We start from the raw sequence: 12185 nt of genomic DNA, 5'->3' as shown, positions 1-12185 counted from the left end.
TCTCCCCACCTGATTCAGGAAGCCTTGAGCTTTGAGGTTGTTGCTGGAATTTGGACTTCCAGATTCTTGGCTCCATGGCAGAGAACCTGGGAGCTATTGAGCCCGCAGCAGACTGACTGACAGGAAATGAGCAAGTGTACGATACCTTGTTTTTGCTGAAGTGGAAAACTAACAGAAGAGTTGTTTTGTTGGGAAATTACTCGCCAGCCATAGGTTTGGATAGTGGCAAGCTAAAAGCGTGGGGAAAAACTAGACTAACGTTACACAAGTATATGAAACCTATTCTGATACATCCTTGAGCAGCATGTTTATTTTAAAAATAAGTTTATTTGCAAAATATGTGAAGAATAAATTATCTGTCCCCCCTTTTCAATGCAAAATAAGAATAAAAAACTCACTGCATTTCATTGTTAACACTCTTGAGATGTTAGGACTCAATAAGTGTCTCTTCTGTCTCAGGGTATAAGCTGAATTCTGCAGTTGCAGGTGCTTACCTCCATGTACAGTGTGGTGCATCATCCAATAGTCTTGTGGGATTTGCTTTTCTGTTTAAGCCAGAAATATTGATCATTGCTATATAAGGATGGAGACCTTAACAGACCAAAAAATATGGTGTTCTATTCATATATTAATTAAGGTATTCACATTAAATTTCAAGTACGTTTTTATGTTGAAGTGCTCCTTTATAGTCTAGACTCACTCTTTTCTCATTTCACGTCCATCGATTTGAGTGGCATTTCTCGAAACCTACTTCAACGTACGCACCAGAACAGAGTATGAGGCTGTAAGCAGAGCATGCTTTTCTGAAGGGAGTACCATTGTTTGGGCCTCACTACTAGTAGCTAGGATTATATTGTTTTTGTGTTTACAATGTCCATTCCTGCATCCCTTGCTTCTCTGTGGTGTGTAGCTATTGAAACAAAGCACAATGCTGTGTCTATGTGTATAACGTGTCCCTGTGCTAGGAGGAGCAGCCCACCATTGTCAAAGTACAAAGATGCTGTACGCCAGTTATGGCTGCCCTTGTTCTGTATCTGAACTAACAAGTGCTATATTGGCACTGCAGCTGTTTATCATCTCAGGCTTTATTATAAAGGATCGTGTTCTCATTAATGCAAACTGCAGCTATAAAAGTTTGATCAATGTTTCTTTTTCCCTGAAGCAATTGTTTCCTAATTTTTCTTAAATATGATTTCCAGTGTGAATAAATGCCTTCTAAAGTTTTCTGAATGACATTTTTCCATCATAAAATGTAGTTTTCATAAGTTAAATGAATACATTTTGAAATTGTTTTTAATTAGGCTGTGTGGAGGCCTAGCAAATACATGCTTCTCTCTCCTTTTGCTCATCTGTTGTGTAGCCATCCTCTTCTTGCCTCCCTCCCCCCCAGTTGCTCTGAGCCTTGCTGATTTGGCTTCGTTATTGGTGTGATGAAAGTGGGAACTGGGGACTCAATAAGCAAATTCAATGACAGCTTTTCTCTTTGATAAGACTAGTACTGACCAGTCTATAAAACCTGTACGAAGAGAAAGCAGACAACACAGTCAGTCACATGTACAGACTTCTTAATAGGAACCTGCATCAAGATGCTTTTCTAGCAGGGGAAAAGCTTATGCCTCTGTACGTACAATAGTGTCAGAAAGGACTTGCTGCTGGCATTACAGAGGCAAAGAAGTTTCAGGGCCCATCTGTCTCAAATAGGTGTGTCTTATAGCTCGTAACTAGTATCTGGATATTGAGCAGTAATGCTGCTTGATACATGTAGTAAAGCATGAAATAGTGTTGGGGACAGCAACTGCGCTGCCTCTAAAGAATAATAAATAACAGCTTGTATATATGGCTCTTCTATTTGTATACATTGATGTAATAAGGTTTTTTTTGCTGCTAGTGTGATGCCGTATCGGCTTCTCTGTGGATGGCTCATTTTTGTCATCTGCAAACTTGGCAACTGAATTCTAGTTGCCCAACTTGTATTTCTAGTGAGGCCTAAAAGACCTTTCAGATGAAGTTTCCATTTTTAAAGCTACTGGCAAAAACCTCTGTCTCATGAACTCCCTATACTTGATTTGGAATCATGGATTACTTTTAACAAATAATATAATCTTAACTGGTCAAGTACTGACCTCTAGAACAAGTCTCTAATCTTGGAATAAGTCTTTTGTTGTTTCATGGCGTGTTGGCAAGAAACAAGGCCAGGAGTAATTTTTTTCCTCCAGTTAGTCTGTTGGGTGCTCTGTGACTTTCTTGGGGAAAATTTACTGTGTAAGTAATGTTCTCTTACTGGCTTCCATAATTGTCTTTTGGGTGAGTAGTGCAGCAAGATCTCGTTGCCAGTTAATTATTTTTGTCATGTTTTATGGTGGCAGTGGAGCTGTGCTCCATGTATGTTAGTAACTGCTCAGCTTTGACCATCTCTTAACCATCACTGCATTCCAGTCCTGTGGACGTTGACTACTCTGCGTGCTACTGGCCCATAAAACTGCTATGCTGGCCTTTACATTCTCTATCTTGCTAGAGAGGCAGTGAAAACGCTGGTCTTTTCATTTCACTTAAATGTGTTGAATTATTAAAAAAATATTCCAGTGCTGACTCAAAACCCTCTTGCTATGCACATACCTGTTTTTTCATATCCGTATTGGTATTTTCATCTTGTCTATCTCTGTGAGCTGGGATTTTTTTTCTTCCTATTTGTTGCATGTTGTCTCAATTGAATGCCAAGGTCTTTGGGCTAGTGGATTTCTATTTTTGCACAGCATGAAGCAATCCTCAAACTGAAATGAGCCTATGAATTTTAGCATAATAGAAATTATTAATGCTACTGAATTATGCATAATTGTTAGCATTAATGTTGCAAAGGATCTGAGAGGGAATAGAGCTAGGAAGGAAATAAAGAGGGAGAAAACATGAGCGACAATGAGAAACCAAGGAATCTTACTGAAAACATTGCTCTTTAGGAGCCAAATTAGTTTAGTGTGCCTACTGCCAAATAATTCTGTTCATTTTTGTGTGCTTAACTACCTGAAAAAGTAGAGGAATTTTGGAAAAGAGCAGCAAAAGTAATTAGGTATCTGTAGTAGATGAATGAGGAAAGGTTACAGGTGGTGCAGGTATGGGCACAAATCTACAAGTAGCTTAAATATGTAAATAGCAATGGGAGAAATTACTTTGTATTGCATTAGCTAAACGTAACTAGAAATTAAACTGAGTTTTAATCACAAAACTTCCAAGTTTGAAATCTGGCAGAGCTACATTAGTGAGAACTGTGAGTATATTGCACGCATTGAGGACTTCACATAAATAGTTTGAAAACTATTTAACAGAGCTGATAAATACGCTAATTCTCCAAAGCACCAGAGTGCTTCGGCAATGGTCAGTAGAGTTAATCCAACTTATAAGTCAAGAAACTAAGGCTTATATGTTCCCAGTGTCCTGCTTAGCACAGGAGATGCAAGTGAAGTAGGGGTACATGACTGTTGTGGTTAAAAACCTTAAGTCTCCCTTCCGATTCTCATCTAGACTGGGAAGAATGTTTTAGTTTGGAGACGGGGGGCTACGCTGTAGGAGAAACTTCAAAACTGGATTTGGCAAAGGATGCCACGACAAATAATATATTATGTGTTACTGCTTCAAGTGCTAGATGTAGCGGTCCTGTGACAAGTAATTCAGTGTCAGCAGAGAGCTGAACTCTGTCATTCTGTAGTGTTATTTCATAGCTAAGCCATGGACTTCGGAGGAGAAGTGGACATTTGTTAGGCAAATGCACTGTATGTAGCAAGGTTATTCAGACAGACCATTGTGCAGAAAAACAGTTCAGTTTATTGAAGGCTTAAATGCTATTATAAAAAGTGTTTTCATGGGGTTGTAAAAAAATAAATTGGAGAGAGACATGCTCTGCATACAAATAAGGAAATTATCCACCTTTGTCTTGTTCTGTGCCTGTTAGGAAAAATAAAGAAAAGTTATCTTGAAGTTGATAGAAGTAGCGTGTGAAGTAGTGAAGCAAATTACACTGCACAGTTGTGATTTCTTGCATCAGGAGCTTGGTTGTAGCAGGTTAGTTACCATCAATAGGGAGCGCCATGGAGCTCTTCACAGCTCCTCCGTGATTCCTTCAGGTCCACCACACTCCTGTTCCTGTGGAGTTACGGTACTGCTTTGTCAAGCCTATTCCAAACAAAGCAAAAGTGAAAGACCGAAATAGAGCAAAGGCATGTGCTTTCTTCTCTGTCTTTTCCTCTTTTCTATCCTCTCAGGTTTATGCTTTCGTGGAAGTTTCCTTCAGTAATTTTCTGCCATCATGCACCTTTATTCAAGAACCTTGAGATCTATTCTGAAATCTTATTTTTCCTGTCTGAAGAATTAACAAGAACAAATAATTGCATGTCTCCTAGGGTTATGTTTCCTAACCAAAACAGCACACCATACAGCATCTGTCTAATGTGCATCTTCCTGCATTGTCACAGCATAATCATAGAATCACAGTGTGTTGCAATATGCTAACCCTATTTTAAAGTGGGTGGGAAAGGACTCTCGTTACACTGTAGTGGCAACCATGTTATCATCTCTTTCTGATCACCAAAGTGTCTCTGAAATACCTGCAATGACAGCAGGGTAGAAAGAGGGAGATAACAACAGATTAGCTGATTTTTCTACTTAAAAATTTTATCTCAGACATTAGAATACTTTCAACATATAGTTTTTTGGTTGATAGTGCTTAGTGCACAAATCTGGGTGTTTAACTTGAATTAATTTTAAATGCAAAATTAACAGATTTTTTTTTTTGATTGAGATGCTGTACCTTGGATTACGAATGTCTCTGTAACATTGTGCCAAATCTTTCCCTGCACAGTATTAAAACCAAAAAGAATAAGGTGGCAAAACTGAAAAGTGCATCAGGTGTATTTTTATATTACTGTTGTGATTTTGATGGTTATTGTTAGCATAAGCAATAGCACGGACCAAGGGAGGCGACTCCAGCAGTAATGTCTCTTGCATACATTAAAATGGAACAAAAAGCAAGATATGAAATCTTTCAACTGGTGCCATATGCAGAACAGAATGGGTCTGTGATCTCCCCCTAGAATATCCCAACTTCTTCTTCATGACATGCTCACACTGAAGTGCAGAGAAAATGGTATGTCATGACATCGGTATGTGGAAGGCCATGCCTGCTTATTTTTAGGCACCTAAACACTGGCAGGCACTTCGGGCTTAACCTTTATCTGTTGCTTGGCATTCTGCAAGCTGTAAATTTGCAGCGGTATTATTGCTCTATTTGAAGTATTCTTTGAACGTTTGATGATTGGCTTATGTATGTAAAAAAAGAAAGGCACCCATTTACTGTGGCAGTAGTAGTGTGTAGTACTACTACTAGGTGTAGACAAGTGCTGCTACTTTCAGAGCACTTAAGCACTCATTTGAGTGGGAATTATGAGCATAAACCTCATTGTATCATGGAGAGTAGTGGTTAAGCAGCATGTGAAAAGTAGTAGTAGTTCAAACAGATATTCCCTTCCATTCAAGAAAGGAAGAAAAAGGAAAAAAAAAAAAAAAGATCAGGTGCTCAAGTGGTGTCCTGAGTGTCTGTCAGCCTGTGCTGCAAAGAAAATGGGTTGTTTTCCCCTCCTTTGCTCCTGTGTTATTAGGGAGTGCTTCGTACATGGCCGGAGCTATTGCATCTGACCTACTCTTGTCTTGAGGAGGGAGGAAATGCCACTGCTATAGATTAACGTAACTGGGCAAATTCCTATCCTCTTTGAAAAAATTTAAAAACAAGGAGGTTAGGATTTCAGAATCACAGAATGGTTGAAGTTAGAAGGGACCTCTGGAGGTCATCTGGTCCAATCCCCCTGTTCAGTCAGGGCCACCTAGAGCCGGTTGTCCAGGACTACATCCAGATGGCTTTTGAATACCTCCAGCGATGGAGACTCCACAACCTCTCTGGGTAGCCTGTGCCAGTGCTCGGTCACCCTCACAGTAAAAATGTGTTTTCTGATGTTCAGAGGAAACCTCCTGTGTTTCAGTTTGTGCCTGTTGCCTCTGGTCCTGTCACTGAGCAGAGCATGGCTCATCTTTACACCATCCCTTCAGGTACTTAATACACAGCGATAAGTTTCCCCCTGAGCCTTCTCTTCTCCAAGCTGAACAGTCCCAGCTTTCTCACCCTTCCTCATAGGAGAGATGCTCCAGTCCCTTAATAATCTTTGTAGCTCTTCATTGGACTCCCTCCAGTAGGTCCATGTTTCCCATACTGGGGAGCCCAGCACTGGACCCAGCACTCCAGGTGTGACTTCACCAGTGCTGAGTATAGGGGAAGGATCACCTCCCTTGGCCTGCTGGCAACACTCCTCCTAATGCAGCCCAGGGTACCATTAGCTTTCTTTGCTGGAAGGGCACAGTGCTGGTTCATGTTCAACTTGTTGTTTATCAGCACCCCCAGGCCCTTTCCTAAGGAAAGGAAATGCCTGAGGAAAGGCAGTTTCATTTGTACTGGAAAGATAGAGTCCTTAATTTCTACACAAAGAGAGGGCAGGCATGTGGCTGAGCTCTTTGAACAATTCAGGCAAGGATTTTTTTTAAAAATAGAGACACATAAGTATTGCATACACTATTTTCCGTAAATGTGCTAGGAAGAAAAAACCTGAAATATAAACAATAAAAAATTCAAATATAAAAAAAGCGTACATGCGACTGGCGTGTACATACAGGAAACTCCATTTAAGCATAAGAAAGAAGTTTTTTACTGTGGGGGTGGTCCAATACTGGAACAGGTTGCTAGAGAAGTTGTGGAGTCTCTGATTTTGTAGGTATTGGACACAAACTGCTTTAGCCGATCCTTCTCTGAGCAGGGGTTTGGACTAGATGATCTCCAGAGGGGTGGTCCATCCTCAGCTTTTCTGTGATTCTATGTTGGCCCACTCTAGATCATAGTATGTTTCTACAGAAATTTCTTCTTTTTTCAAGATGTCCACAGTTTTTTGAAAAAATATAAAGATAAAATGACAAGGGCAGCTTCATAGAAACTGGTGCATTAAAAGAACTGAATATAGATTGACATTAAAAAGAATGAAAGAAACCTTGTCAGACTGCTGGTTTATCTCAGTAAATTCCCCGTAGCCTTTTAATGTAAAGACTTGCTATACCATGTATTTTTACTCCTGTAAATGCAATTCGTTGTCAGTCTTTGTTTTACTCTCACTTGTTAAACCTGTAGAAGTTTAATAAATTTGATACTTCATGGCTTTACAGGACACACCAACGCTATTCATACACTCTGATGCACCACATTACCTCTTTCAACTTCTTACTGTTTAACTTCAATAAACGCATTTTTACTCTGTTTCCCTAGTTCTGTAGATGGCTGAATAAGAGTCACATAAATATTTTCCTTTATGCTGATTTCATGGTATATATGCTCAGAGCACTTTCTGTATGTCCTATTACTGCGAGTATATATTCAAGGGAATTGCATGTTAAAAGAGGCCACCAAAACCTGCCCAAATGCTCTGGCTGAGGGCAAGCATTATCTTGACAGACTGACCCATCACTTGGAGATGCACCATCATCACTTCCATTTAGAGATCTTTTTACTGTTCCAGTGACCATTGTAAGCAACCATGGAAAAATGTGAAAAATTCAAATGATAAACGACTAAATACTTTGTAAAGCAAAAATTCATGGGGTGTCAACTTCTATTGGCTTTGAGAAACGAGTGCTGTCTTCCCCTTACTCCCATCCTGATTGTAAATGCCAGACGGTGCTAAAAAATATTTGGGATGGACGCTCCAGTGATACTGTCACCTAAGATGAGCTCACTTTTTTCAGTCCGGGTGGAGGATGCATTGGATATTTGTGATTTGTGAGGATGCTAAAGGATGCAATGGGTTTGGAGACAAATAGGCAAGTGCAGCAAGGGCTGCTAATTTTTGTAAGACATTACTCCCAGCAAATGAAGAGCATGAATCCTCAGTTTTAGCGAAGGTATTGGACCACAGCTGTAGATGGTTTTTAAACTGTTACTACCTGAGGATTGAGTGCAGTACTAAATAAAAAACCTTTCCCCTCACCTGGCTACAGTAAGCGTAAGGATCTCATATGTTGCTCTTTCATTCCCTGAAGTAGCTTAGTCCAATGACATCACTGTGACAGTAAGAAGCAGGCATTTTGAAACTGTAATCTTTCCTTTGGGCTTCACTCCTCTGCTGTCTCTTCAGTGGGTTATTCAACCTTGATGCTTCAGTTTCCTGTTTGTAAAAGGTCGATATTGATACAATATCTACCTCTCGCAGAGTGTTTGATGTTTCTGGTATTCTCAAGATGTGTAGCTGAATGAAAAAATTGTGACTTTGAGTGTGTTTGTGCAGAAAGGTCACAGTCATAAGCATGCTATCAAGAATGTGTTTTGATTTCTTTTTACATGTAACTATATAAGCCTAGTGTAAGAGAATATAGGTTTTAAAATACCTATCCATACCTAAAATACCATAATAAATCATTTAAAAAGAATTTGTACTGCAAAATGAAAGTGGCTTCTTGTTTATTAACTTCTATGGTGAACATCTAAGCGTAAAGTAGAGGCATGATTTTCCGATTTTGTTACTATTACTCTTTTTAACGTCAGCACTAATGAACCTTAATTATACTTTAAAGTAATGTTCATATCCATGCAGTGAGCCTGATTCATCATGGCTTGCACAGACCTCTGTTTCTCTACCCAGTGAGTAAAAGAATGCTGCCAGTTTTGTTTGATAGTGTTTTTAGATATGTCCTACAAAAATTTAGCTATGTAAGCAAGTTGTACGGCTATGGGGAATCAGGTCTAGTAAAAGCTGGACATAGCATTCATAATATTCTTTGCAGATAAACCTGAACTATAACTTCCGTTGTTATTTTTGCCTAGGAACTGTGAGGATGCGTTATCAGCTGAAGACTGTGAAACGTTATACCAGTTTGTTTATACCACACACCGTCCGCTTGCAGTAGCAGCTGGGGAATTCCTTTATAAAAGGTATCTCTGCCTGCCTCCTTGCGTGCCTACTTCTTGCATGTTCTCATTTGTTTCAGAATGAAGGTGGATTTATTTAAGAGGGACATTAAGCATTCATTTTTCTGCTGGAAGCGCGTACCGTGAGGATAGTAGATGTGCTTTCTTCTGCTGAATCAGAAGAGAAACACTGTCTAGGGGGGTAATCATTTGTTCCCCTGTACAGCCCTGGCACAATAGGTGTGAAAAAGTTGCAAGACTAACATAGAGAATATGAAACAACTCTCTGATCCATAGATGCCATGCTATGCTGAGAGCATACCTCCTTTCTTTCTACTTTCTTTTCCTGTTGCTTTGCGTCTTACAAGCTAATTCATCACCTGGCATCTGCTGGATTTCTGTAGCTTTGGTGATTAATCACAAAAATGGCTTCCTCTTCTCCCTTTGGAAGTTGCCTTATACATTGTAAAGGCTTTGAATAATGAGAGATGCAGCAGATTAAAAAGCCCTCCCAATTTTCTGTCAGGTTAATGAAGTACAGGGTTTATCTTCCCCAAGAGTAACTCTTATAAATGGGCTTCTTATAACAATGGTTACATGAAGTGAATGGAGTTGGCGTGCTAAGAAGAGATGAAATAAATATTCTGTCTCTACGGCTGAGAGAAGTAATTTTGTCTTACGAAGAGGAATGAAAATAAAAATATTTTGGCAAGACTTTTGTGGGGAAAAATTCAGAAGTAATAACGATTTGTGTTTCTTACGTGTGCAGCATCTCCTCCTAGCTGTCTCTTCCTGTCTAGCTGAACTGCTGACATTCTGGGGTTTGTGGAGCCAAATCCAACAGAAAAACAAATGACGATAAATTTCTGTTTTGATGACTCTTCTATCACGTCTGCTAGTCTTACTTAGTCTTTTGTGTTGGTCCTAATATTCTAATGTTGGTTGATGGTTGGGACTATCTTAAAGGTCCCTTCCAACCTAGAAAATTCTATGATTCAATCATAAATCAGGTGTTTTTCCTCTCAGAACAGTGCTGCTTTTTGCTATTGTAGTGATTGCCCTGATAACTTTATTTTTTCTACCCAGCTTCCCAGTGCAGTGTGGACACTTTGACCCTGTAAACCTCATCCTTGTTCTTGTTTGCCCAGTTCTTCTCTCTGGCACTTTTGCCAGTATAGAAAATTTTGTTCTAGTGTGATAGAGGTGCTAGCAACACCCTCCTTTCCCTGGTCATGCTGATAAAAGTTAGTATAAATGCTTGTGCTTTTTTTCCCCCCCTTCTTCTTGGTTTGCATGAAACCTCCTCAATGTCTGCATTTTTAACTTAGGTTACTTAGCTGGCATAAGTCACACTACGAGATGCACTTTCTGAAAGTATACGCTTTTACTGACATTGAGCGGTGTGGTCCTGTTCTTAAATCCAAGCCATTTGGGCCTTCCATTAATCTGCGGGGATGGCCTTCCTGGATTTATTATGGGATTAGCACTTCTGGTGTGCAGTAGAGTCACACTCCTTTTGGATAAAGAGGGAAATGAAAATTGAAGTGTTATAGAGAAGAGAAGAGAAAGAACAGTTTTTCCACTGTATTTGTGAAGTTGAGTAAATTGCGTCTTATAAATACAAGATACTGTGCTTTCTTCAAGAAGCTTCAGTTCTAAAATGTACCATGATGTGAATAATGGCCAGGTAGTAATATCTCTACTCTGTTGTTAAGGTTTAAATTCAGCCTAGAGGAAGCCCCTTTTCAAGCATGAGCAAATGCCTACCTCATTATATGTTCAATGCTGTGGAATCTGCATCTGTTGTCCAGAAAGCTGGCGGGGGACCTGTGAAACTGTCAGAAATAGTCTCTGCATCCACAGGGACAGCAGATCTCTCATGATGGAAACCAATCTAATGTCTTTTCCCTTCATCTGATAAAAAAGTATAACGTGATTTGGAGTAAATAAGTAGACATTTAGAAGAAATACAATCCTTGAGATCTTGACAGAATTAGTCTTACATTGGCAAATGAGTGTAAAGAGAATGTGGCAGAACTGGACTGACTTCCTTTTCTGTTGGCAGGCTGCTTAGTCATGAGGGAGATGAAGAAGTTCAGCCCAAAGGAGGAGGGAAATTTGGTGCGAGTACTGACCATTTGAAAAGATTAATACGTTTTTTCCTGGAGAGCGAGGTGAGGAGAATAGCCCCTGCAGTAAGCCTTTTAAATCCAGACTTGCATGTTAAATCAAGTGTTGGCTTCCTTTTGAAAGCTGTTTCTGGTGGTGAGCTCTGAAATGTTTGGTGTTTGGGATGTTTTCACTCTCTAGGATGAGTTTTTAATGAAGACATTTCTGTTCTGTTGTATTAAAACTAATTTACAACTATGCTAATGGAGAGAATCGGTGCTGAAGCAGCTTCTGAAAACAACCTGAAAGACTAATGCCACTGACTGAGGGTTTTTTGGGATGTGTCCGTGTCCGTTCTGCAGGCAGATACGGGTTGCTGGCCTATGGCTCTACGCTGACTAAGAACTGCATAGTTTTGCTGACAGTTTTATCAGCTTAAGTGCTGTAATTCGCTGTTTGGCTTTTGCAGTGGTGCAGACCTATGTCTCACCAAAGTGTCTCAGGCACACCAGTTTTAAATCTTTCTGCAAAGACTTACAGACATTGCTTAAAATGTTGACTCATTTCTAGTTCCAAGGTTGGATTTTTAGTTGTTATGATCAGCAATATAAAGCAATACAGAAAATAGTTTTAAAGATATTAGTTAAATTACAAAGGAAAGGTATCCTAAAAACATAAAAGAAAGGCTTTTTTTCCCCGCTTTTCCTGTTTTTTTCCCCCACTCGCCTGCTTTGTATCAGATTGAAGATATGGTGTTTAAATGTTGATTGGCCTCAAACTAAATATGTCAGAATACTGTCTGTGACTATATGGGTGAATGACAAAGCTTTGTAATTGGAAAAAGGGAGAGGAACGTATGAAGCTGTATTTCTTTCAATGATGTGTTTGCTTCTATAAGCTTGTGGTTTTAATCCCTAGCTACACAAACATGTCGCATACCTCATAGACAGCTTGTGGGACTGGGCAGGCAAATTCCTGAAGGACTGGGAGTGCATGACTGCTCTTCTATTAAAAAATGCTGAAGAAGATGGAGAAGGTGGGTAAGCAAAGAGCTTGATTTTGTCTGAATGAATCTCTTGATATTGTTTTTTGA

The 12185-nt window shown here is 39.6% G+C and overlaps 1 protein-coding gene across 6 annotated transcripts in view; it reads left to right on the top strand.

Moving 5' to 3' along the window:
* LOC141751271 (cohesin subunit SA-2-like) overlaps positions 1-12185 on the top strand; it is a 64966-nt gene that overhangs the window by 27331 nt on the left and 25450 nt on the right. For all 6 annotated transcript variants that reach the window (XR_012589940.1, XM_074607771.1, XM_074607759.1 and 3 more), the window contains 3 exons: positions 8900-9007; positions 11049-11157; positions 12011-12128. Coding sequence is in view for 5 of the 6 variants with exons in the window: in XM_074607771.1 (XP_074463872.1) it covers positions 8900-9007; positions 11049-11157; positions 12011-12128 (335 nt within the window). In the remaining variant the exon portion in view is untranslated. The remainder of the gene's footprint in view (positions 1-8899; positions 9008-11048; positions 11158-12010; positions 12129-12185) is intronic.

The sequence above is a fragment of the Larus michahellis genome, chromosome 1, assembly GCF_964199755.1.
Source record: "Larus michahellis chromosome 1, bLarMic1.1, whole genome shotgun sequence".
Lineage (NCBI taxonomy): Eukaryota > Metazoa > Chordata > Aves > Charadriiformes > Laridae > Larus > Larus michahellis.
This window is presented reverse-complemented; position numbering and strand designations above follow the sequence as displayed.